The 26,712-nt window shown below is 41.6% G+C and overlaps 2 protein-coding genes across 3 annotated transcripts; both read right to left on the bottom strand.

Moving 5' to 3' along the window:
• Positions 1 to 663: 663 nt before the first annotated feature.
• Positions 664 to 4,759, bottom strand: LOC118407129. Its single transcript, XM_035807548.1, has 5 exons — positions 4,568 to 4,759; positions 3,892 to 4,017; positions 3,012 to 3,157; positions 1,793 to 1,962; positions 664 to 737 (listed from the first exon to the last, which is right to left on the bottom strand). Exons 1-5 carry the CDS (start codon positions 4,757 to 4,759, stop codon positions 664 to 666), a joined length of 708 nt encoding a protein of 235 aa, XP_035663441.1.
• A 3,181-nt stretch (positions 4,760 to 7,940) lies between these two features.
• LOC118406553 (ninjurin-1-like) lies at positions 7,941 to 26,644 on the bottom strand. 2 transcript variants are annotated; one of them, XM_035806642.1, is made up of 5 exons: positions 26,005 to 26,644; positions 22,057 to 22,248; positions 21,485 to 21,630; positions 8,596 to 8,746; positions 7,941 to 8,274 (listed from the first exon to the last, which is right to left on the bottom strand). In XM_035806642.1, the coding sequence occupies exons 1-5, from the start codon at positions 26,137 to 26,139 to the stop codon at positions 8,257 to 8,259; spliced, it is 642 nt and encodes a 213-aa protein (XP_035662535.1). In that variant the 5' UTR covers positions 26,140 to 26,644; the 3' UTR covers positions 7,941 to 8,256. The 2 variants fall into 2 exon arrangements, with proteins under 2 accessions (XP_035662535.1, XP_035662534.1); XM_035806641.1 differs by lacking the exons at positions 7,941 to 8,274; positions 8,596 to 8,746 and adding exons at positions 11,538 to 12,285; positions 12,919 to 13,103 and having other exon boundaries at positions 26,005 to 26,632.
• Positions 26,645 to 26,712: the final 68 nt, after the last annotated feature.

Below are 26,712 nucleotides of genomic sequence, written 5' to 3'. Positions count from 1 at the left end.
CCACTTCACCGCGAACATTTTTTTCCATTAGAGTATGAGACTTCAGTCTATGGTGCTACCGCGAACTTAAAACCACCGTGAACACTCCATTTACCCGCTACCGCGAAAGTAAATCCCCGCGAACTTAAATGCATTTACGGTAGTAGAGCGTCGTTCCCAAATTTGTAGCAGTCTTCTTCAACAGTTTTATCAGTTTGGTTAACAAAGCTCTTTTTACACACTATATCTAGCCAAGGAGGTTAACCTTGATCAAGCCAACGTTTCGGTGACCGTCTGTCACCTTCTCCGGCGCAATACTAACTGCAATACTGATCACTGCTGCTAGGTGATGCTGCTGCAGTTGGAAGACTGTGCAATCTTAAGGTGCTTCTACAGTTAACTGCATACCCGATGTTTTTATGATGCCTCAGTAACTGCCTGTCGTCAACTAGCTACATGTAACGCTACTTCACCTTTATCCGTGGGGTAACCTATATTCGTTGTTTATAGAATTAATACAGAATGTATTTAGGGATGTCAGGTCAACGGCGGTTTCAAACTGCAATGTGTTCAAAATATCACAATTTTAAAACCGTCCTTTGACTTTATATCCCTGAATACCCTGTTTTTAAAAAACAACGGCTATAGGTTAACCTCCGAATAAAGGTGAATTAGCGTAACAGGTCAATCCGTTGGAAAAGTTGGACACACGCAGGTTGAAGCGGGCACGTTTGCGGCCGTCGTCGGAGTGGTGTGTGCTACGAAAGAAATCAGGAACTAGGTGTTAGAGATAAAGTCACCAGAATGCAGAATAAACAATTGACCCTTCACCGACAGTTTCTAGTGTCACACATCCTAATCTACTCACGAAACGAAAACTGAGTCGAGTATGGAAACGACTTTCCTAATTCAACAAGACTGGCAATAGAAATGTATTATTGCCATGACGACGATTGAGGGTACAACAATACAGCTCAAATCAGAAATAGACTGGAACTTCCCTGTCGCACTATCCCTGGCATAATATACTAGCCCACCTGTAACATAAACCTACAGCCAGCAGACGTACTATCCCCGGTACAGCACAATGGTGACCTAAATCTTCCACCATTGCATACCAGAGATACATCTGGAACAGATTTAGGGGGGGGGTGCATACCCAGCATACTGTTGTGGAGTACTAGCATTCTTGGAAAAATGCCTGTGCGATTCCTAGAATTTTTGCAGACTGAATGTAATATATACCACTTGACGACTCCCCTGAGGCGTCGTCAAAAACACAACACTAGACGTGTATACATGTAGGTATGCAGTCTAGAAAAGCCACCGAAGTCAAAGATCGTTGCGTTAAAAGCTGATTAAAGAGAAACTGAATCCGAAATCCGAACTTCAAAGATGGTTAGAAGCCCGTTACATGGAATAGTAACAACACCAGACGTCTGTGGGTTCAGCAGTCTAGAAAGGCTGACGAGTTACAAATCAAAGATCTTTGCGTTACAAAATGGTTAAAGAGAAACTAAAGCAGACGAGTTTAAGCAGACGAGTTTCGCAAGCTGGAGTTTAGGCCCCCTTTCCAGTAGACGGTGATCGCAATACGCTCTAACTGCGACCTTAATAGGATATGTGTAACCTTTGATTTCATACTGGGTATATCATACAGCATGAAAAAGTGTGAATGGGAGGTCAGCAAATAAAACACACAAAGTGTTAAAAAATCGTTTCTTTTCTATACAATTCGTTCAGCGATATGTCAAATTCCATGTCTCAGAGAGTGCGCGGCGAGAGCGTCCTCTTAGTGGAAAGGGGGTATTACCAAGAGTACTGGTCGTAGGGCCGACTGTGGGAAGAACTGGTTGCCAGGCAACCGTTGCCGGCGCCTGCGCAGTTGATGGAAATACTGACTGATCCACGATGACGAAAGCCGAGATGAAGACGTTCAGGACAGTGATGATCATCACCAACCCTGTACTCACGTTGTTCACCCTGAAAGTACAACGCAAACAGCAAGCTTTGATTAATGAGTTACGATTTTGATTGATGTTTATATATATTGTTAATTTGGTTTGTTCATTGTTAAGTTTCTTTGTTATGCTATTTTGTGTATGCTATTCTGTACAGGGCACGCCTGGAAAGCAATGCGCAAAGTACTGAGTGTGTCTACCCTGTATAAAGAAAACAGAAATAAATAACTAAATAAAGCTTAGAGCTGGACGGCGGCAGGTATCGACTTCTCTGATAACCTTTGACCCAATCCTGACGTCACGCATCCCAAAAGTGTCTAATTCCTGATAGACAAAGGTCATCCTCAAGCACAGACTTAGAGACCTTTAGTAAACTTTTGCTTAGCATATGCACTAATATTTAGCCTACCTTCAAGTTGGTAAAACTAACAGTAAATCATTTTTGGATATGTTGTCATTTTGAACCTGGACATAACAGGTAACTGTTAAGAGTGTTAAGAGTTGTTTTTTTTTTAATAACAGAGTTTTAGCCTTGCTTAGTAAGCTCTAAAACGCTGGTGTTTTCATGTGGTTTGGATGTATAGTACAGAAGGGTAGACTGCATACCAGGTTAATATATACACATCCTACTATAAGTACTATAAGTGCGCCAGCAGACAAGAGGGTGGAGAAGGAAGTGCACGCTCCACCTTAACCGTAAAAAGTCACGTGCAAGCCAGGCAAATTGGTCGCCCAATAACCCACCATGTCTGCCTACCATTGTCTTCGGATGCCAATAAGCCAATAAACTATAAGTACAGTGAAACCTGTCCGAGGAACCACCTGGGGCAGGCAACCACCTGCCGTCAGAGGACACATTGAAACAGTCCCGTCCATTTTTACATAGTTAAAAACCCCTCCCAAGCAATCACCTGTCTTCCCCAACCGGCAACCACTTCTTAACAGTCCCAAATGGGCATTCAACCTGCCCTGAACAACCAAAATTGATTGACATCAGCTGACAGCCATATTATATGCCAAATTATGTGGGCACAGTTACCATGGACTTTGAGACTTCTTTTCTGTACTCACATATTGAGGCGTTTCCGATGAGTCGGGTTGTTTTCGTTCTGACGGGACTTGATGTATAGCAGGATCCCCACCACAATCTGCACAATGATGGAAGACACCAGCAGGGCGAGGACAAACTCATACATGAAGATCCGACCACGTCTTCCCTGTAAGTATGATGCACACATGTACAGTAAAATACTCCAGAGAGAGGGAGAGACAGAGAGCGGAGAGAGAGGGCAGAGCAGAGAGAAGGGGGAGAGAGAGGGAGGGAGAGAGAGAGGGAGCGAGAGAGAAAGAGAGATGTTTATTTGATTAAAAACACTCGCAGAACAAATGGCTGAATTATGAGTTTTTACAATTGGGCCAAACATCTGAACAGTATCAATGTGAAAATAATAAATAAACATATATATCCTAACAATATTTTGCTTAACTTAAAATTGAAATGTTATGACACCCGATGCACAACAGATATACATTAGATGCTGAATTCTATTGTTGGAGAGGAATTCTATTTGACAATAACTCTCGAACAGAACAAAAACAACAACCTTTTATTGCAAACTTTTTTCCTCAAAAGCTAACTCTTTATACCCCCTTTCCACTAGGACGGTGCTCTCGCCGCGCTCTCTCTGCAACCTAAAGTTTGACATATCGCTCAACGAATCGTATTTAAAAAAACGAATTTTTTTACACTTTATGTGTCCATTTGTCCTCTCAGTCACACTTTTACATGCTGTATGATATAGAGTCGTCTGGAAGAACTTTATAGTATCACCTGATGGATAACTGAACTGAACTGATAATATACCAAATATGAAATCAAAGGTTAGAAATATCCTTTGTAGGTCGCAGTTAGAGTGCATCGCGATCGCCGAAAGGGGGGCTTATCACTGACCTCAGTCAAGACCAGTTTGAGCTGGCCAGCGTTTGCCACCAACAGCGCCATGTCCATGAAGCCTTGCGCCATGGACTTTGTCTGGGTGAAGGTGTCCTTGCTATGCTGCTCAGACTCTGGAGTCGACTGCAGATTATAGAAGCATGCTTACTGTAGTATGTGTGCACCTGTATAAGGTCCATCTGCATGCTATGGATATCTTTTTGCTTAGGTTTTTTTCTACAGTGTCTCCATTACTTTTCTCTGATCGAATAAATCTAACTCTATCTTCTAGAAATAGTTGAACTGTAATTTCCCACAAAAATTGGACTCACCAAAATTTTCGACTGTACAGCATTAGTCTTTGTCAAGGAATGAACAATCCACTGCTGTCGTGACGTCACGTTATGCTGACAGAACACGTGACTCAGTGAGCAGTGGATCATAGGTTGCAGGAAGTCTATGGCGCCCACCACTGCTCACTGGGTCACGCGTTCTGTATCTGCATAACGTGACGTCACGACAACAGTGGATTGTTCATTCCTTGACAAAGACTGATGCTGTGCAGTCGAAAATTGGGGTGAGCTCATTCATTTGTTGGAAATTACAGTTCAATTATTTCAAGAATGACTTCTACCAACACAGATGAACTTTCAAGTTAAAATCTAACTCTAAGTGGTGACTGTATTTTCCTCACCTGTTGTCTAGAGAGGCTCCTTCTTGTTGTTGTTGCCTGCATATCCCTAAGCCTTTTCTCAGCTTCTGCCAGTGCCTCCTCTTTTCCCATCTCAATGGTTGCATCCTCAGTCAAGGCGAACTGTTTGGGAAGCCGTTTTAACTGAACGCCAATTCCCTCCTCATCTGTTGAAGGAACCACCGCCTCTGCCATTTTTGGCTCCCGGGTTGTTCAAATAATATTCCTGTGTGAAGAAGTACGATTTGATTTGACTTGATTATTATCAAGAAGCAAATGTATCTTCGAAGTGATAATCGTGATGTTGTCAAAGTCGCGGGATGCTTGTGTATGTGACCAGTACTGCAAAATAGTGATTAAAAAAAACTTTAGCAAGTACGCTGCTGTTCAAACATTTTTGGCAATAATCTAAGATATTATCTGTACTGTTAAACTCTTGTTGTACATGGCTTTCCAATCTCATGGGGCTTTATTTGCTCAGCCAGGTCAACGTACACTCAGGCAAATTTTGACCTGTTTCTTTCGGGTATTCCATGGATTCACTGGCATCAAAAGATGGCAGCAAAAATATCAACAGCATAGTTGTTATAGCACGCCACTGTTGGTGCGTGTCTTCCACTTTTGTGTCTTTCCTATTCTTGAATGCATGGTGAAATGGTTTGAAAGTGGTAATGATTCGTAAAACAAACAACCGTACCATGCAGGTTAGCGTTGACCACAACTGCCACGGATCCCAGCCTGTATAAACAATGGTGCAGGTACAGCAAACTTTTCAGGGCTAAGCAGGGTTGTAGCCAGCCTGAAATCATTTTCAGTCCCCTCGATTTTGAATGGGAATCCTATCGAGCACCGAAGGCATGGCGTGGTGTTGCGCATCATTTCTAGGGGGTCTGGGTCCCAGAAAATTTTTAAATCAAGACCCTCTGAAACACTATTTCCTGCATTTTGAGGTGCAAATTTTGCTTGTAGACTAAGCTGTTCAATGGCATCTGTTTTGGTGAGGAAGAATTTTTGTCTGTTCCTGGTGACGGAATGGGGAAAACTTTTTTCAGTCCCCAGCTGCAAACTTCCTTCAAAGGACTGAAGGACAGGTGCTGGCTACAACCCTGGGGCTAAGGTTTTACCAAGTGATGTTAAAATTAAAATTAATGCTTCTGGTGATGTCATTCCGTACAAGGTACATTTTTCAAGCACACAGACAGAAACGAAGCCTAACAAACAGTCAGACACACAGGAAAACATATTCCTTCACGACGAAGGTAAAATATGTTAATGGCATGTGTAAAGTTTCGGTGCTTGCAATTGGCAATAGTGCAAGGACGGGGTAAGGCCAAACAAAATGTTGAGTCATGATTTTGCATCGGAGGGGCCATAATTCTTGAAGTAACTTTACAAACATACACTGGAATGATAATCACCAACGTTACATCTATATGTTACTAAAAACTGCACATATAGTCTTACAATGGCAAGCTTGAAAACAAGCAAATGAATAGATAAAAGGCGTAAAAATAAGATCGCTTTCTAACCAGCTTATCCATACCAACACAAGCGTTAGAACTAACGGTATCAGAAATACAGAGTTGTTAACAAAATACATTATCCATGAACGTCCTTGTCGGGCGCCGAATATTGACTTGTATCCACTTGTTGTTTTTGTTTGCATGTATAGTTGTAGAAGACCTTACAAAAGTCGCTGTACTTTTCTTGTGTCCAATAAAGACTGTGCCATGACGTCATGAAGGGGTGCCCTGCTCTTCTATTTTTCCCCAGCAGCAAAACTCAATGTTTTTCCTTCTTCAGGCCAAATTAAAAGATATCACCAAAATTATCACTCCCTAATGCCTGATTGACGTCTGTGACTGAATGTCAATCAAAATCTATTTTCAGAGAACTAAATAAGACTATCCCAAGCATGTCCTCAGACTGCGATCGTACGAGGATCGCACGATAATTGATCGTACGAGGATCGCACGATAATTGCACGTCGATTGCACGACGCGTGTGACCGGGCTGTTAAGAACAGCTAGCACTAACTCACCTTATCAAATGGATACGATGACAGTTCGGCTCGCTCCTCTGTGTCTGTCGCTAGCTTGTTGTTTCCACGTCTAGATGCTCACCGCCGTGAAGATGTCTTAAGTGTAAACGCTATTATATTGTCCTCTGCCAGCGTGCCGTCACGCTTCTCAGTTCTTAAAACTGCAGGCCGTGACAAAGAACGTTAACATCCCGCCGCCGTGTGTAGAAAGCGTGAGCATGTCTGTCAGTCAGTCATAGTCATACGATGTATTACAGCACCTGTGGCATGCCCTTCTTTTCTAGCTGATACAAGACGGTGTCTGAGAGTCAAACACTAAACATAAGTCCAAGGTGTAAAAAAAGCTTGTCATCAGCTGGGAAATTAAAAATTTGTGGTTCAACGTTATTACCACAGTTTCCGTTGGTCTTTGAATGAAAGAAAGAGGACAGAGACTCGGACCGGGTGATAATTTTCCGTATCACCCAGTCTTCTTGGTTGTATATCATACAGGCTTCCATCGATTAAATAGAACGCACTACAATGAAAGCGAACGGGCTTCTTTTGTTAGATTTTTTTCGAATTTATGTTCTTAAAGCATATAAAGTTGTTGGTGCAGGTTGAAACAATATGTCAAAATCTTATCCATTTTATGAAGAGCTTGGCAATTAAATCAGTGTTTACCGACCTGGATGTGACATAAATAAAATACAACACGGTGTATTCATTCATTCATTCATTCATTCATTCATTCATTCATGCATTCATTCATTCATTCATTCATTCATTCATTCATTCATTCATTCATTCATTCATTCATTCATTCTTTCTTTCTTTCATTCAATCATCCATTCATTCATTCAGTCAGTCATTCACCATTCAGTAGTAGTAGTAGTAGTAGTAGTAGTAGTAGTAGTAGTAGTAGTAGTAGTAGTAGTAGAAGTAAATTTATTTAGTTGAATTTCAAAAGAAAAAGTTTTCTTTCACATACTGACATCGACTTCAGAGAATCACAATATTTGACTTGGTATGTCAACTGAAAGAAACAGAGAGTCAGACAATTTTGTCACCTCAGCGAAAAATGTATTGCAACATTAACTTTGAAATTTGGCAAATGATGTGACACGACATGAATTGATGGTGATGTACTAATCACTAATTTACCTAATATATCAGGCACCTGGTCTATACATACAGTGTCACATACAATAAGTAAGCGCTTAAGCACTCTACACTTCCACCGTTTGGCAAGAACACACGATGTTGACAACGACAATTACAATAGGGATTCCTTATTGTACAGACAAATGGTTTGTCTGGTTCCTTTTTTTCTGATACGTTGGCTTCGCAGCACAATAATTGTCGTGAACAAATAACGAAGTTTGTACAGGCTTTATGTAAGCAAAATCATTACAGTCCTTATGTACGTAAACCTAAGAAAAGGGACCCTACAGTCATTTGGCTAAATCCTAATCCTTAGAAGTTTATTCTGATTATGAAAAGCACGATCATGATTTATACATGGGAAGCTTCAGAAGGCACATCCGGTGTTGTAATCATCATTTCTGCCTTTCAATCCTCAGTAATTAAACTAAACTGCAATTCATAATAACAGGTCAATCCACAGGGCAAGTCGGACACACGCAGGCTGTAGTTGGCACTCGGGTGGTTGTTATCGGTCGGGTGTTTGCTAGAAAAGAAGTTAGGAAGTTTGAACTAAAGTCATTACTACAAAAAGTACCAGACTCTTCACCAACAGTTTTGGATATCGTGCATTCTAATTGTTGTAAAATAAATGCATTTTGTTAGTAAAATAAAACTGGGTCCAGTGAGGAAATACGTACAAAGTGACATTTACCAATGGCACAGCGCTAGGGATGGGAAAAGTTAGAAAGGCCGATGAGATTGCAGATCTTTCTATTACCAAAATGTATTAGATTCAAGACAAACCAAAGCAAAAGATTTTCCCAATACCGTCACCTGGTATTTCGAACGCAGGAGTCAGACCAACCGATGGAAGAGCCGGTTGCCCAGCAACCGTTACAGGCGCATGCGTAGACGATGGCGATGACGCAGGTGACTGTTCCACCATGACGAAGGCCGAAATGAAGACGTTGAGGATGGTGACGATCATCACCAACCCTGTAGCCCAGTTGTTGGCCCTGAAAGTTTAGTTTGGTTTAGATTTAGCTAATAAAATCATTTTCAGAAGATCTTGGTACTGTTTGATCGTGAATAACTGATTTTTCTTGTTAAACCGGTCCGAAAAAAATGACCTGAAAAATCAGTGGACTTGATTTTGAACCGAGTAGAAAAAGAGTAGACTAATTGGGAGGTGTTTACTCATTTTGGCGCTTACCGGTTCAAGAAAACAGCAAGAGTGTAGTAGAGTAGAGTTTCTACCGTCAAACGTACAGAATTTACATGAAAACAGGATTTTAAAACGCCAGTGGGGGTCGGATATTCCGCCAAATAGATATGTTTGTAGAAAATTGAACCACTGTTTTGAGTATCGCCCATTAGCAAGTTTTCACAAACAATTCGGTCCAGGTTCAGGACCCTCTGGACCTGAACTGGACCTGTATCTTACTTTTCTGTACCGGTACCCACCCCTACTTTCAAGTACTTACATTTCGCAGTATTTATGGTGCTCCGGGTCCTCGATGTTGTAGCGGGACTTGATGAACAGGAGTATTCCCACCAGGATCTGTACCAGGATGGAACACACCAGCAGGAACATCACGAACTCGAACAGGAAAACTCGGCCGTGTCTGCCCTGGAAGTTTACGATAAAATACAAGTCAAGTCAAAATACAGAGCGTTCCTGATGAGGTACATGCCTTATATTATCAGATAGTGGGAAAGAAAGTACTCCAAAGACAATTCTATTCGTGGACTAGAACGCTAGTACTAGGAAGAGATCTACTGTTCACAAAGAGTTCCAAAGAATTATTTTGAGCAAAATTAGGCTGTAATTTCCAACACTTTAAGTTAACCCAAATTTTTGACCCCAACTTCAGTCTTTGTCATGAATGGGACAAACAATCCACACATGTGACCAGTGGATCATAAGTAGCAAAAAGCACGCGTTTTGTGTTGGAAATTAAAGCTTAACTTTACTCAGAGTGAATCCTACCAACGCAGAAGAACTTTCAAGTAACAGAAACATTCTAATCTACATCGAAAAGAATATAAAAAAGACTTCTATTCTTCGAAACGAATTCTATTCTTCGAAACGAATTCTATTCTTCGAAACGAATTCCATCAATCGAAACGAATTCTATTCTTTAACTATAACCCTGACCTCATACAGCACCAGTTTGAGTTGAGCGGCGTTTGCTGTCATCAGTGCCATGTCCATGAAGCCTTGCGCCATGGTCTTCTTGTGTGTGAAGCTGTTCTTGTCCAGGGCACATCCTTTCGTGCTAGGTCCCTTCATCATCGCTCTTAAGTTCTTAAATTTCGGTTTCTTATGCTGATGCTGTTCCTGTTCCACCTCTGGAATCAGCTGTGCAGATGGGGTGGTATGAACTTGTTTGGTACAGATCCCTACTTACCATGGGAATGGTGATGACCTTGAATTGCCAGTTACAATATAACCCACCTTTAGAAGACTTAAAGACAAATGTACGTCAAACTGATGGTACGAATAGGATGGCAAGTGAAGTTTCCATATGTCAACATCAGTGTTCATATTTGCACCTTTGTGAGACGTTTCAAAATTGCCGCCCTGCTTAACACACGTACAGCGGCCTTGGCCTCAGGCAGTCCTAACAACTATGCCATGCAACCCCTCCCCTACCCCCTCATTATACAAGCATTCATATAAGAATCCTGTCTGCAACGTACTCTACTAATTTCTGTCTCTTTATCCAATGATAATTAATGGCGTTATCATGTTAGCAAGAAAACGTAAGATTAGTCTCAACCATTAAGTCGTTCAATATGAAACAAGGTTGAAAATGTGCGGTGACACCATTGTTTATACACACCCTATGTTGGTCTGACCTTAACAATACGTACGAAGGCCACGCCTATATACACTCTATGTATTAAGCGTCATGTTTAGATACATAATACACATGTAACTTTATATGATTATACATTCCCTCGATTGTTTCTCTGTGTCATCAACGGCTTAATAGAACCAATACGTACGCACAATGTTCCCAGTTTACAGCAAAACATTTCAGTCATGTTTACATGGTGCGTTTTCGAACAATAACAGTAACATGGCGACTCGTTCGAGACACACACACAAGGTCATAATTACCAGGTCTGTTTGGGTCACCTCTTGGCCTCCGTGGTTCGGTGTTTGCGCCATCTCTCGTGCCTGGTTAGAATCCTTGGTCTTAGACGACATATTCAGGCCTACTTGGATCGATTTATGTTGTGGTAAACTTACGCAGACATTCCTTTATACGCAGTGAAGTGTCCCAAGTTGTGGCGATAATTTGTGGTAGGGTAAAATTTACGTTAACATTGCCGTGGGCGGTTTGGGGAAGTTGTTGTTCTGCTTCGTGGCTTAGATCATTTGTGTTCATGATAAGTGCTAATGCGTGATGAGAATATATATGTATATATATCTGTGTAATGTGCGATCGGTAGAACTGCCCAGTTGTTATTTAGATAAGGCCATGCTGACTTGACTTGTTGTATATGGCCAACATCCACGATCAAACACATAAACATGCTTGTACACAAACACACACAAAACACACAAGCTTACATACACACACATGCATGTAAATAGTTACTTATACATACACACACACACATGCATGTGGATAATTAATTACACATACACACACACACACACACATGCATGTAAATAGTTAATTACACACACACACACACATACAAGTAGATAGTTAATTACACACACACACACACACACACACACACACACATGTACATAAAGGTGATTACACACAAGAACGACAATATCTCATATATGTTAAGCCACATTTTCAATTTTCTGCATAGGAGAAGTGTTCGACAATGGCAAAATTATTGATATATACTATAAACGGTGCCTATCGATATTCAGCAATAGCATTAATGTGCATATGTGCCACAGTAAATTCGCTTGGCTAGTAGAATTATAGGGTACAGAAAACTAAGAGCAGTATTTACATGTTAATCACTGTAATTTTCTATTAGTACGTTGTCTTATTGTTTAATAGTTTGGAACACAAAGTGCATTGCTAGTATAAATATGGTGAAATAAACTCGAGTGCTCAATATGATACATTATAATCTATCTGAGAAGCATCTACAAATCTTTTTTATGAAAAAAAAACATTAAAACGAGAAGTGACTGAACTTATTCGTATTCGTCATACTCACAACACAGACGTGATATTGAAAACAAGATCGTGCAAAAATAACAGTTTTCTCAAACATAAAGAACAACATTGTGAATTGAATTGAAACGATCACCCAAAGAAACACAGAAAGCCCACCACAATAAAACATAACTCATTTTTTAGTGATGTTACACCATATTGTACCCTTCCTAACGCATAACAGACAAGGAACCAGAATGATACAATTTTCTCATCGACCACTTTTAAGGTTAGCGACCACACCAAAGAGTGAGATTCGTTAATAGCTGTCAGTCGATTGTGTTACATCGTTGTTGGACAGATGCAGGTGGTACTCTGCGCCAAAAGAGCTCTGATTGTCGTCGTATAACCAACTATAAGTTTGGAACAAGAAGGCGTCAGTTAGTAAAATTGGAAGCATCAAGAAAAGCGCTTACTAATAGGTAAATACATTGAGTCAGTGTATAGAGAGAGTCAGTGAAGACATTATTATATGATAACGTTTCCCTTACTTGGCTTATTTCTATGTACTAGTGGCTACCTACCATTCCAGTTACTGAGGGAAACTTAATGATTACAATGCATTATAATAAATCGTGCTAACACTATGCAACATTAAGATACATGTATATACAAACATGATAACAGTATGCAAAAGTTTATCTATTGGTGCACATCATATATAGTCGGGCGCAGCTCAGAAACAAGACGTCTGTGAGTGCATACAGTTATATTGAAAAAAAAATTACTATTTCATATAGCGACGAATGTTAAAGTCTTGACTTTATTGTCCAAAAATTATATGTTGTTTATTTAGTCTTTAAAGAAAGTTGTGAAATATAAAGGGGTTTAGCATTTCACCCCATAGTTATATATTGGCACAATAATTTTCAGTACATTCAGATAACTGTATGCTAACAGTTAAACATAATTTCATATACACACAGTCAACACTACCACATGCCTGTCCTACTGAAGTTTTTAGGACGACCCTGTCCAACGCTAACCTGCTGAGGACGCCTCTGTGGGAAGTGGCGCCGCCGCCGGCGCCTGTGGTACTGCAGGGAGGGAAGATGCTGTAGTTGAAGCGACCCCTGGCGGCAATGAGGTGTCCTCCAGCATGATGAAAGCGGAGATGAAGACGTTCAAGACTGTGATTAACATGACCAGTCCTGTAGCCCAGTTGTTGGCTCTGTAGTTGAAAGGAAAAGATCATATTTAAGAGCATTTTTTGTTTTCCATCTATTAGCTTTAAGGTCTCATTCCGGACTTTTGCTCTCTCATTTAAAACAATGTATTATTATGCAACTTTAATGGGCGAAAATCCAATAAAGAAACCGTTCTGCTGGAGATGTTTTTATTTCTATTACAAGAGCACTTATCCAGTAATCAATAAAAAAAATACCCTCAAAATCTGACCGATGGATCGATTTTTATAATATCTATAACTGCACAGAAAAACTATCCAGAAAGTGGGGCTTTCCTTCAGTGACCCGCTTACCGCATTACTCAGGACAAACAAACGTACACGTCCGAGAATCGCCCGAATGCCGAAACTTTTCCAACCGATCCTGTCAGAAATACACAACCTTTCATCTCAAATCCTTCGATATGACATGGGGGCGATAAAAGGCAATTTATCACCTACATAAACACACGATTTGGGGCCTCATTTATATTTTGGAAGGATCTACGTTTGAGTGTCCACCGGCGGAGTAATACCGGAACGAGACCTTAATTCCATCGATTATTAAGATGTCTTGGCAAACAAAAGAATACTTGTCCCCCAATAATCTCTGAAAATATTTCCGTCTCAAGTCAAACCGTTACCTAGCAACGCCTCAAGAAACGTCGCCCACATCTTGCCGCATATAAGAAGCGCCCCCTACCCAACTCTAGTAAAAGTACAAATTTTTGAAAAGAACTTTAATTGCTATTTTGACGTGTCGGTGCAGCAATTAAAAGTGCTTGCTTTACACTATGGGTTAGAATGATATGCTATGTCCATCTGGTTTTCATCTAAAGCGGAAGAGAATGCAAGAAATGGCTTTTTTCGATACACTACCGCTTGTGTATGCTGCTGGACGAAAGGGGGAGTAACTGTCTAGAAATTTGCTGAAATATTACTATTTTGCGATCCGGATGTAGAAATTCACGTGATGTAGACTTCGTTTGGGGTTTTCTCCTTTCTTTTTGATAAAGGGGGGGGGGGGAGGTGCAGGGTGGCGGAGATTCGTGTCCATGCCCGGTGGCCATGCTTTAAGTCTAAGTGTGGGTGGGTTTGCGTGTTTTCGCCCGGGGGGGGGGGGGGGTCTAAAGAGAAGCAACAACACAGGTTTCGGTCAGATAAATCGAAGTAAGGGATACATATCGTTTAGTTGTATAGTCAGTTTAACCTACTTTTAAGCATACGATTTGGGGAGAAGCAGAATACAACAAGAGTTAATATCGTGCTTGACACAGCATAGCGCGTCGTTTTGTCTTGTATTGGACGCTGTCCCTGACAGTAGGACACAGACAGTACTAATTTTACTTTGTTTTGCTGTTCTGTAGGTCATTGAAAGAGACACAACTTCGGAGGAACATCTAATATCTGTATTTGACGCTCACACATGTGTTCCGCGAAAATGGGTTTACAATATAAGGGGTATTTCTATAGATTCCGTGCGTGCGTGCTTGTCGGGAAATGCTTTATAGACGCCTTACACAATCCATGTAGCTTTTCAATATGTCTGTATCCTACTAACGCACTTTTTGTGGCTTTTTCGTAACTCTAGATGATGACAAACCCTTCTAAAACGGGTATAATAAAAAGAAGAAGTAAATCAACCCCGCGAAATATGGCCTCGTCCGTCACCATGGCAACGGATAGAGTTACGCAATGTAACGAACCCTCAAAAATCGTAGATTAAATCCTGGGTAAACATTGTTTTGAAATTTTTGCCCTAGCTCAAATCGTTGATTTTTAAGGAATATTTTTCATTTTTATTAATTCCATCGATTATTAAGATGTCTTGGCAAACAAAAGAATACTTGTCCCCCAATAATCTCTGAAAATATTTCCGTCTCAAGTCAAACCGTTACCTAGCAACGCCTCAAGAAACGTCGCCCACATCTTGCCGCATATAAGAAGCGCCCCCTACCCAACTCTAGTAAAAGTACAAATTTTTGAAAAGAACTTTAATTGCTATTTTGACGTGTCGGTGCAGCAATTAAAAGTGCTTGCTTTACACTATGGGTTAGAATGATATGCTATGTCCATCTGGTTTTCATCTAAAGCGGAAGAGAATGCAAGAAATGGCTTTTTTCGATACACTACCGCTTGTGTATGCTGCTGGACGAAAGGGGGAGTAACTGTCTAGAAATTTGCTGAAATATTACTATTTTGCGATCCGGATGTAGAAATTCACGTGATGTAGACTTCGTTTGGGGTTTTCTCCTTTCTTTTTGATAAAGGGGGGGGGGGGAGGTGCAGGGTGGCGGAGATTCGTGTCCATGCCCGGTGGCCATGCTTTAAGTCTAAGTGTGGGTGGGTTTGCGTGTTTTCGCCCGGGGGGGGGGGGTCTAAAGAGAAGCAACAACACAGGTTTCGGTCAGATAAATCGAAGTAAGGGATACATATCGTTTAGTTGTATAGTCAGTTTAACCTACTTTTAAGCATACGATTTGGGGAGAAGCAGAATACAACAAGAGTTAATATCGTGCTTGACACAGCATAGCGCGTCGTTTTGTCTTGTATTGGACGCTGTCCCTGACAGTAGGACACAGACAGTACTAATTTTACTTTGTTTTGCTGTTCTGTAGGTCATTGAAAGAGACACAACTTCGGAGGAACATCTAATATCTGTATTTGACGCTCACACATGTGTTCCGCGAAAATGGGTTTACAATATAAGGGGTATTTCTATAGATTCCGTGCGTGCGTGCTTGTCGGGAAATGCTTTATAGACGCCTTACACAATCCATGTAGCTTTTCAATATGTCTGTATCCTACTAACGCACTTTTTGTGGCTTTTTCGTAACTCTAGATGATGACAAACCCTTCTAAAACGGGTATAATAAAAAGAAGAAGTAAATCAACCCCGCGAAATATGGCCTCGTCCGTCACCATGGCAACGGATAGAGTTACGCAATGTAACGAACCCTCAAAAATCGTAGATTAAATCCTGGGTAAACATTGTTTTGAAATTTTTGCCCTAGCTCAAATCGTTGATTTTTAAGGAATATTTTTCATTTTTATTAAGGTCTCATTCCGGACTTTTGCTCTCTCATTTAAAACAATGTATTATTATGCAACTTTAATGGGCGAAAATCCAATAAAGAAACCGTTCTGCTGGAGATGTTTTTATTTCTATTACAAGAGCACTTATCCAGTAATCAATAAAAAAAATACCCTCAAAATCTGACCGATGGATCGATTTTTATAATATCTATAACTGCACAGAAAAACTATCCAGAAAGTGGGGCTTTCCTTCAGTGACCCGCTTACCGCATTACTCAGGACAAACAAACGTACACGTCCGAGAATCGCCCGAATGCCGAAACTTTTCCAACCGATCCTGTCAGAAATACACAACCTTTCATCTCAAATCCTTCGATATGACATGGGGGCGATAAAAGGCAATTTATCACCTACATAAACACACGATTTGGGGCCTCATTTATATTTTGGAAGGATCTACGTTTGAGTGTCCACCGGCGGAGTAATACCGGAACGAGACCTTAATTCCATCGATTATTAAGATGTCTTGGCAAACAAAAGAATACTTGTCCCCCAATAATCTCTGAAAATATTTCCGTCTCAAGTCAAACCGTTACCTAGCAACGCCTCAAGAAACGTCGCCCACATCTTGCCGCATATAAGAAGCGCCCCCTACCCAACTCTAGTAAAAGTACAAATTTTTGAAAAGAACTTTAATTGCTATTTTGACGTGTCGGTGCAGCAATTAAAAGTGCTTGCTTTACACTATGGGTTAGAATGATATGCTATGTCCATCTGGTTTTCATCTAAAGCGGAAGAGAATGCAAGAAATGGCTTTTTTCGATACACTACCGCTTGTGTATGCTGCTGGACGAAAGGGGGAGTAACTGTCTAGAAATTTGCTGAAATATTACTATTTTGCGATCCGGATGTAGAAATCCCCGGGATGTAGACTTCGTTGGGGGTTTTCCCCTTTCTTTTTAAAAAAGGGGGGGGGGGGGGAGCTCCAGGGTGGCGGAAATTCGTGTCCATCCCCGGTGCCCATGCTTTAAGTCTAAGTGTGGGTGGGTTTGCGTGTTTTCGCCCGGGGGGGGGGGGTCTAAAGAGAAGCAACAACACAGGTTTCGGTCAGATAAATCGAAGTAAGGGATACATATCGTTTAGTTGTATAGTCAGTTTAACCTACTTTTAAGCATACGATTTGGGGAGAAGCAGAATACAACAAGAGTTAATATCGTGCTTGACACAGCATAGCGCGTCGTTTTGTCTTGTATTGGACGCTGTCCCTGACAGTAGGACACAGACAGTACTAATTTTACTTTGTTTTGCTGTTCTGTAGGTCATTGAAAGAGACACAACTTCGGAGGAACATCTAATATCTGTATTTGACGCTCACACATGTGTTCCGCGAAAATGGGTTTACAATATAAGGGGTATTTCTATAGATTCCGTGCGTGCGTGCTTGTCGGGAAATGCTTTATAGACGCCTTACACAATCCATGTAGCTTTTCAATATGTCTGTATCTTACTAACGCACTTTTTGTGGCTTTTTCGTAACTCTAGATGATGACAAACCTTTCTAAAACGGGTATAATAAAAAGAAGAAGTAAATCAACCCCGCGAAATATGGCCTCGTCCGTCACCATGGCAACGGATAGAGTTACGCAATGTAACGAACCCTCAAAAATCGTAGATTAAATCCTGGGTAAACATTGTTTTGAAATTTTTGCCCTAGCTCAAATCGTTGATTTTTAAGGAATATTTTTCATTTTTATTAAGGTCTCATTCCGGACTTTTGCTCTCTCATTTAAAACAATGTATTATTATGCAACTTTAATGGGCGAAAATCCAATAAAGAAACCGTTCTGCTGGAGATGTTTTTATTTCTATTACAAGAGCACTTATCCAGTAATCAATAAAAAAAATACCCTCAAAATCTGACCGATGGATCGATTTTTATAATATCTATAACTGCACAGAAAAACTATCCAGAAAGTGGGGCTTTCCTTCAGTGACCCGCTTACCGCATTACTCAGGACAAACAAACGTACACGTCCGAGAATCGCCCGAATGCCGAAACTTTTCCACCCGATCCTGTCAGAAATACACAACCTTTCATCTCAAATCCTTCGATATGACATGGGGGCGATAAAAGGCAATTTATCACCTACATAAACACACGATTTGGGGCCTCATTTATATTTTGGAAGGATCTACGTTTGAGTGTCCACCGGCGGAGTAATACCGGAACGAGACCTTAATTCCATCGATTATTAAGATGTCTTGGCAAACAAAAGAATACTTGTCCCCCAATAATCTCTGAAAATATTTCCGTCTCAAGTCAAACCGTTACCTAGCAACGCCTCAAGAAACGTCGCCCACATCTTGCCGCATATAAGAAGCGCCCCCTACCCAACTCTAGTAAAAGTACAAATTTTTGAAAAGAACTTTAATTGCTATTTTGACGTGTCGGTGCAGCAATTAAAAGTGCTTGCTTTACACTATGGGTTAGAATGATATGCTATGTCCATCTGGTTTTCATCTAAAGCGGAAGAGAATGCAAGAAATGGCTTTTTTCGATACACTACCGCTTGTGTATGCTGCTGGACGAAAGGGGGAGTAACTGTCTAGAAATTTGCTGAAATATTACTATTTTGCGATCCGGATGTAGAAATTCACGTGATGTAGACTTCGTTTGGGGTTTTCTCCTTTCTTTTTGATAAAGGGGGGGGGGGGGAGGTGCAGGGTGGCGGAGATTCGTGTCCATGCCCGGTGGCCATGCTTTAAGTCTAAGTGTGGGTGGGTTTGCGTGTTTTCGCCCGGGGGGGGGGGGGTCTAAAGAGAAGCAACAACACAGGTTTCGGTCAGATAAATCGAAGTAAGGGATACATATCGTTTAGTTGTATAGTCAGTTTAACCTACTTTTAAGCATACGATTTGGGGAGAAGCAGAATACAACAAGAGTTAATATCGTGCTTGACACAGCATAGCGCGTCGTTTTGTCTTGTATTGGACGCTGTCCCTGACAGTAGGACACAGACAGTACTAATTTTACTTTGTTTTGCTGTTCTGTAGGTCATTGAAAGAGACACAACTTCGGAGGAACATCTAATATCTGTATTTGACGCTCACACATGTGTTCCGCGAAAATGGGTTTACAATATAAGGGGTATTTCTATAGATTCCGTGCGTGCGTGCTTGTCGGGAAATGCTTTATAGACGCCTTACACAATCCATGTAGCTTTTCAATATGTCTGTATCCTACTAACGCACTTTTTGTGGCTTTTTCGTAACTCTAGATGATGACAAACCCTTCTAAAACGGGTATAATAAAAAGAAGAAGTAAATCAACCCCGCGAAATATGGCCTCGTCCGTCACCATGGCAACGGATAGAGTTACGCAATGTAACGAACCCTCAAAAATCGTAGATTAAATCCTGGGTAAACATTGTTTTGAAATTTTTGCCCTAGCTCAAATCGTTGATTTTTAAGGAATATTTTTCATTTTTATTAAGGTCTCATTCCGGACTTTTGCTCTCTCATTTAAAACAATGTATTATTATGCAACTTTAATGGGCGAAAATCCAATAAAGAAACCGTTCTGCTGGAGATGTTTTTATTTCTATTACAAGAGCACTTATCCAGTAATCAATAAAAAAAATACCCTCAAAATCTGACCGATGGATCGATTTTTATAATATCTATAACTGCACAGAAAAACTATCCAGAAAGTGGGGCTTTCCTTCAGTGACCCGCTTACCGCATTACTCAGGACAAACAAACGTACACGTCCGAGAATCGCCCGAATGCCGAAACTTTTCCAACCGATCCTGTCAGAAATACACAACCTTTCATCTCAAATCCTTCGATATGACATGGGGGCGATAAAAGGCAATTTATCACCTACATAAACACACGATTTGGGGCCTCATTTATATTTTGGAAGGATCTACGTTTGAGTGTCCACCGGCGGAGTAATACCGGAACGAGACCTTCACGTGCATTCACTTGCTCAACTTTTGACAGACTGTGCAGGAGTGCAGCGGGTCTGGTTGCACATCGCCGAGTCCATCTGTCAGTGAACTGATCGTTCGTCAGGATGAAAAGGGCAAGAAGAATTAGCCCCATAAGTGGTCAACCACATAGGCTTGTTTGAAGAAATGGGGAATAAAACCAAACAAAATAGTCTATCCAACAGATTTAGAAACATTTCTCCACAACAGTTCGATGTTGTACTGAGACCTGTACAGTAACAGCGCACTAGTTGCTGTACCTACCTATCGGCCCTGTGCTGTTCGTTGTGCTGTTCGATGTTGTACTGAGACCTGTACAGTAACAGCGCATTGCTATACCCACCTGTCCGCCTTGTGTTGTTCGTTGTGCTGTTCGATGTTGTACTGAGACTTGTACAGTAGGAGCGCAATGCTGTAGCTACCTGTCGGCCCTGTGTTGTTCGTTGTGCTGTTCGATGTTGTACTCAACTGATACGTGTACCGTAACAGCGCATTGCTGTACCTACCTGTCGGCCCTGTGCTGTTCGTTGTGCTGTTCGATGATGTACTGTAACTTGTACAGTAGGAGCGCAATGCTGTAGCTACCTGTCGGCCCTGTGCTGTTCGTTGTGCTGTTCGATGTTGTACTGAGACTTGCATAGTAAAAGCGCATTGTTATACCCACCTGTCCGCCTTGTGTTGTTCGTTGTGTTGTTCGATGTTGTACTGAGACTTGTACAGTAACAGCGCATTGCTGTACCCACCTGTCGACCCTGTGCAGTAAGGGCGCATTGCTGTCGGCCCTGTGTTGTTCGGCATGCTGGTCTATATTGAACTGAGACTTGCATAGTAAAAGCGCATTGCTGTACCTACCTGTCGGCCCTGTGCTGTTCGTTGTGCTGTTCTATGTTGTACTGAAACTTGTACAGTAACAGCGCATTGCTGTACCTACCTATCGGCCCTGTGCTGTTCGTTGTGCTGTTCTATGTTGTATTGATACGTGTACCGTAACAGCGCATTGCTGTACCTAACTGTCGGCCCTATGCAGTAAGGGCGCATTGCTGTCGGCCCTGTGTTGTTCGGCATGCTGTTCTATGTTGTACTAAGACTTGCATAGTAAAAGTGCATTGATGTACCTACCTGTCTGCCTTGTGCTGTTCGTTGTGCTGTTCGATGTTGTACTGAGACTTGTACAGTAACAGCGCAACATTTGTCCACCTACATGTCGGCCCTGTGCTGTACGTTGTGCTGTTCGATGTTGTACTGAAACCTGTGCAGTAAAAGCGCATTGCTGTACCTACCTGTCGGCCCTGTGCTGTTCGTTGTGCTGTTCGTTGTTGTACTGAAACTTGTACAGTAACAGCGCATTGTTGTACCTACCTGTCGGCCCTGTGCTGTTCGTTGTGCTGTTCGATGTTGTACTGACTCTTGTACAGTAGGAGCGCGCCGACCACGATCTGGAAAGCGATGGACAGTCCCAGCAGCGCCATGATGAAGTCAAAGAATGGGATCCGCCCGTCGTGACCCTACAGCAAGGTGAAAACATGGATACGTGATGAGTTAAGGTGACACGGTTTTGTTCAGGCGGTCTCACCCACATACACCCCAGCACACACACACACATTTGAGGGCAAACACACACACACAGAGATGCACACACACACACGCAGACAGAGAGAGAGAGAGAGAGAGAGACACACACACACACACACACAAACACACACACTCACAGAAACATAAACACACACACACATACACATACAAACAAACTCACCAACTGACACATGCACAAACGCTCATTCTCACTCTCTCTCCCTCATTTTCTCTCTCTCTCTGTTCCTATCTCTCTCTCTCTCTCTCGCACACACACAAACTTTCTTTCCCTCTCTCTCTCTCTCTTCCTCTCATTCTCTCTCTCTGGCACACACAGGAACGCTTCAGCACAATCTTACCTCGACCATGACGAGTTTCATCTGAGCAGCGTTCGCCGTGAGAAGCGCCATGTCCATGAAGCCTTGCGCCATGGTTTTCTTCTGGGCGTAAGCGTTCATCCCCAGAGGGGGTCGGACTTTGGGCGGGCCGGCCGGCATTCTCTTGAAGAACACGAACTTGGACTTCCCTTGTATTTGCACTTGTTGTACAAGCTGTAGTTAAGGAAGCAATGCACAACGTTAATTTTTTCACGCACTCTTTGGAATGGAGTCATTGTGATCAGTTCGTGAGTTTGTTTGTTTGTATGTACATTTGTATGTGTGAGTGTGTGTGTGTGTGTGTGTCTCTGTCTGCATGTGTGTCTATGTGTTTGTGTATGTGTACATTTGTGTGTATGTGTGCGCGTGTGTGTTTTTGTTGTGTGTGTTGGTGTGAGAGTGTGTGTTTTCAAATTAAGGCTTACATGTACTCATTTACAGCTGCTTTCTACGATTTACAGTGTGGGCAAAGTTTTTCTTTTGGAAACGGATGAAATTGATGCTCGCGGATGTCAGCCACATGATCAAATCGACATGGCAATATCTTTGTGGTCCGCAAACGCAATGGTCACCCGTGCATAAATGGTGTATGTAGGGTTGTAGCCAGCACCTGTCCTTCAGTCCTTTGAAGGAATTTTGCCGCTGGGGACTGAAAAAAAAGTTTTCCCCATTCCGTCCCCAGGGACAGACAAAAACTGATATGTAAAGATATAAAAAAAAATAAAGATATAAAAAAAATGAAACCCATGTGTTCTTCTTCACCAAAACAGATGCCATTGAACAGCTTAGTCTACAAGCCAAATTTGCACCTCAAAATGCAGGAAATAGTGTTTCAGAGAGTCTAGGTTTCAAAATTTTCTGGGACTCAGATCCCCTAGAAATGACGCGCAACGTCACACCATGCCTTCGGTGCTCGATAGGATTTCCATTCAAAATCGAGGGGGCTGAAAATGATTTCAGGCTGGCTACAACCACACAGGCAAACTGACTGAGCACAACCACGCAAATAAACACTCCCGGTTCATAAACAAATTCAACAGGAAACCCCACCGGACTCTTGAAGTCCTGTGACATTCTCATTGGCTCTCAAAATGTTTGCGCATTCCAATTACAGCAAACGTGCTCAGGGGAACGGAAATTATCTCATCAAGTTTCTAGTATTTTGTAAGCAAAGCCGCTGTACGTGTGATGCGTGTATGTTCACAGAGAGACAAATATGTATCATGTAGAACGGACACGCTTTACTACACTTTTGCAACAACGCAGAACAAATGAGAGATAAACGCAGCTCTAGCGTCGTAATAATTGACTGTCCCAACGAATTTAGCTATCGTTATATTTAAATATAACATAAGAGTCATTGCATAGATCTAGTGAGTTTGCGATAGTGAATTTGGGCCATTTTATAATTCATCGAACAAAATTCACCTGCCCTGTGACAGACAGGATAGTAAGACCCTTGTTGACGGTTTTCCCTTTGACAACCAAGCTGAACATCTTGTATAATAGCATATATACATACTTATAGCTCAAAACCATAAGGCACCGACGACGCAGGGTGTGCCTCTCATGCATACGAGTATGTTCTTTCTTTGCGGTAGGTAAAGTAAACAGTATTAACAGGGCTGTTGAATTAATGAGGCCCTTTGAGTGTGGGTTTTGTTGATTCAGCATGGACAGATGTAGTCTGTTCCATCCTGTAAACATTAGAGGGGTAGTTTAGAACCGGTGATAATTGGTCAGGTGGGTAGAATGTTCACCTTGCCGTCGAGGTATCAGGTCTTTTCGTCCCCTAGATCTTTCGTCCCCTAGTCCTTTCGTCCCCGTTTTGGATGTGTCGTCCCCGTCACATGGATGTTTCGTCCCCGACAAATGGTCGTGAACTCGATTCCCGGCCGACTTTAACATGGTCATGGTACATGCTGTTATACCTGCTTAGCACTCGGTATTTGTAAAGAGTATGTTACCTTAACACATACCACTACAAGTGGGTTAGCCGCCTGTGATGGCATGAAGCTACGTACTATCACAGTAACGGAGATGGGCGCCGCCTGATTGCACCGTAGTCTAGTTCCCCAGACGCCTAACGGTGATTGCAGAAAGCTATGTACGTACAATCCCAGATACAGAGATGGGTGCCGACCGACTGCACCATTACGTGCGGGGAGGACTTTAGCTTCTTTTTTTCAGTTACAAAGGTGACGAAAGTTGCCAACCCACATGCCACAGTTTTGACCACAATCCAGAACACATCACTAATAATTTAACGCCACCTCAGTACACCTATCAAGGGGCCTGCAAATTCGCTTAAAGTCCCGCATTGTGCCATCATGATATACAGATTTCTTGCTTGGAAGATATATTTCTAGCGTTAACTATTCTAGGATAAGAAATGAACGAGAGAATGAATGAATGAATGAATGAATGAACGAGCTATCGAATGAATGAATGAACGAGCTATCGAATGAATGAATGAACGAGCTATCGAATGAATGAATAAATAGATAAAGCCAGGAATTCTAGGGAAACGAAACGTGTCCATAGTTAGCCAGCAAGTAATTGATTTGCTTGCGTCAGCTGTCGTCGTTTTTTCAGCCTGGGGCGTGAAAAATCACTCAGTTAAAGTTCCGTGTTGTGTCACGGTGAGTGGTGTACGTGCGATTTGGAACGGACAGTTTTGTCTTTCTCTAGAGAATTTACAAGTTTCTTGAAGCGAGTATCATCTAAACTACAAACTTTAAGATATTCTACGTTGAAAATATTGATATTGCGATGTTGTTAAATACGACATATCAGAATATTCCATAGAGACACTTCCGTCTGTCTCTTTTTCAAAACACTCCCAAGGGACCGACTATTTACCTTCGGTAACAGACAAGCCCTATTGCAAATTGGTCGCACTAATTTGGGGTAATTTGTTTTACACACTAATTATGATACCCCCCCCCCCCCCATACAGATATCGGTAAGACTACAAAAGATTTGTACAATGAAGCTGCTGTCCAAGAGCTGACCATTTTGTACCATCTTAGTGCTTTGGTTTAGATCCTATATCTCTTTTGCATTAATTATTCTATGTCGAAATTCATAGCAAATATATCAATTTGATCCAATGAGACGGTCTGATTATTCAAGTGGATTTGACCCAATTGAAAGATTAAAATGATGTATATATAACCACTTTCCCGTTTGTATTGTAGAATTGAGCGTAACGCCATTTGATAATGTTGACATGTTTTATATCACAGAAAATAATACAAATATCAGGACATGAAAGTCAATTTCAACATTACTGAATCCAAGGACGTTACTTCTTAATCTGATAGGTCTGAGTCCAGCCCATATTCAATTCTGATGAGTTCAGACGACTTTGGGAAGCCGAATTCCGTATAAAAGCTTGTCAAGTGCTCAATGAGCAGACGATTTCTTCCTGACGTGTATATCAAATCTCAGATGGTGGCATACTTCTGTTACTTAGAATCAAGTCAACGAAGACCTACCCACATACCAGACAGCATTACAATTCAGCCTGAGGTTCTTGAATTATGCTGGGCACAAATATCCGGAAATACACACAGACATACACCCAAAACAATACCTCAGGGCAAAGACGTTCTATATAACGTCCTTGCCCAGGGTCTATCTTTAATGGAGGTTAGAAATACCGTATCCAAATGACAACGAAATAATTTTAGCAGTAATGACAAAAAAGCGTCATGGATATAGGAGAATTCTTTTTACACAACCAGCAGGTACTTACATTTCTTACGTTTCGATGTCTCTCAGACACCTTCGTCAGAGCTTCTAACTGGAGTTCTGCTTCTCAGCGCTATATGTAGCCGATGTAGGTGGTTGTGTAGAAATAATTCTCCTATATCCCATATTCTACCAACTTGATGAAACTATTTTCGGAAAAAGGAAGTTGTTTACCGGCTGGTTCTGTGCCTGGTCCGTGGTTTGCCCCTCCTCCACATTCAGGTTGTTGATGTTCACCTGCGTGTGCGCCTGTTGCTGGGTCATTTCCACACCTGTGCTGTCCGCTTTCACCTGGTTAGAATCGGCCATGCTTGCAACTTGATCTCCCCTTCTGACGAGACAAGACACACCTGTGGTGTCTTCCCACTTTCTTAAAGATGCTAGCCCTCAGACGTCACTGCTAGAAGAAGAATCCTCCAAGCTTGCCAAGAAAGACACAATAACAAGCGACGTCCCCTTTTGTTTTCAGTTCCCAGTTTCTCCGGTGTGAATATTCATAGACCTAAAGCTCCCTGGGAATCCCACCCTTTGTGAAGTGACCTGGAAAAACCTCCCCCTTTGTTTGTGTTCCGGCAGCCAAGCTACTTGTCCGACCACTCTTTTGAGACAATCGAACGAGCCCGAAGATGACGTCACAGAGCCCGGAAAAGCCCGAAGACACGAACAGGTGTCCGATGATTGTAGACTGAAAACTAGAAACTGATCTGTATATTGATTTTCTCGTCAGACATTAAAGATCAAACCAAAGACGCTCGCGAATGCAAACTAATTGCAAGTATATGATTGATCATAAAATTGAGTTATCATATATTTGCTTGTTTGTTTCAAATATTTAAAACAAGTGCTTTAAAAAAGCTGGCATTTTGCCAAGGTTTGCGTGTG

Source organism: Branchiostoma floridae, chromosome 19 (assembly GCF_000003815.2).
Source record: "Branchiostoma floridae strain S238N-H82 chromosome 19, Bfl_VNyyK, whole genome shotgun sequence".
Taxonomy (NCBI): domain Eukaryota; kingdom Metazoa; phylum Chordata; class Leptocardii; order Amphioxiformes; family Branchiostomatidae; genus Branchiostoma; species Branchiostoma floridae.
This window is presented reverse-complemented; position numbering and strand designations above follow the sequence as displayed.

Bases quoted from the DNA above. Each gene is read 5' to 3' on its own strand.
- LOC118407129 (XM_035807548.1), bottom strand. From the start codon at position 4,759: ATGGCAGAGGCGGTGGTTCCTTCAACAGATGAGGAGGGAATTGGCGTT. The intron at 3,158-3,891 runs GTCAGTGATAAG...TCATACTTACAG, and splicing joins TCAAACTGGTCTTGACTGAG to GGAAGACGTGGTCGGATCTT. The intron at 738-1,792 runs GTAATACCCCCT...TTTCTTTCGTAG, and splicing joins CCCTACGACCAGTACTCTTG to CACACACCACTCCGACGACG.
- LOC118406553 (XM_035806641.1), bottom strand. From the start codon at position 26,139: ATGGCCGATTCTAACCAGGTGAAAGCGGACAGCACAGGTGTGGAAATG. The intron at 22,249-26,004 runs GTAAACAACTTC...CCTTAACTACAG, and splicing joins ACCAGGCACAGAACCAGCCG to CTTGTACAACAAGTGCAAAT. The intron at 13,104-21,484 runs GTAGGTACAACA...TTTCAACTACAG, and splicing joins GAACAGCACAGGGCCGACAG to AGCCAACAACTGGGCTACAG.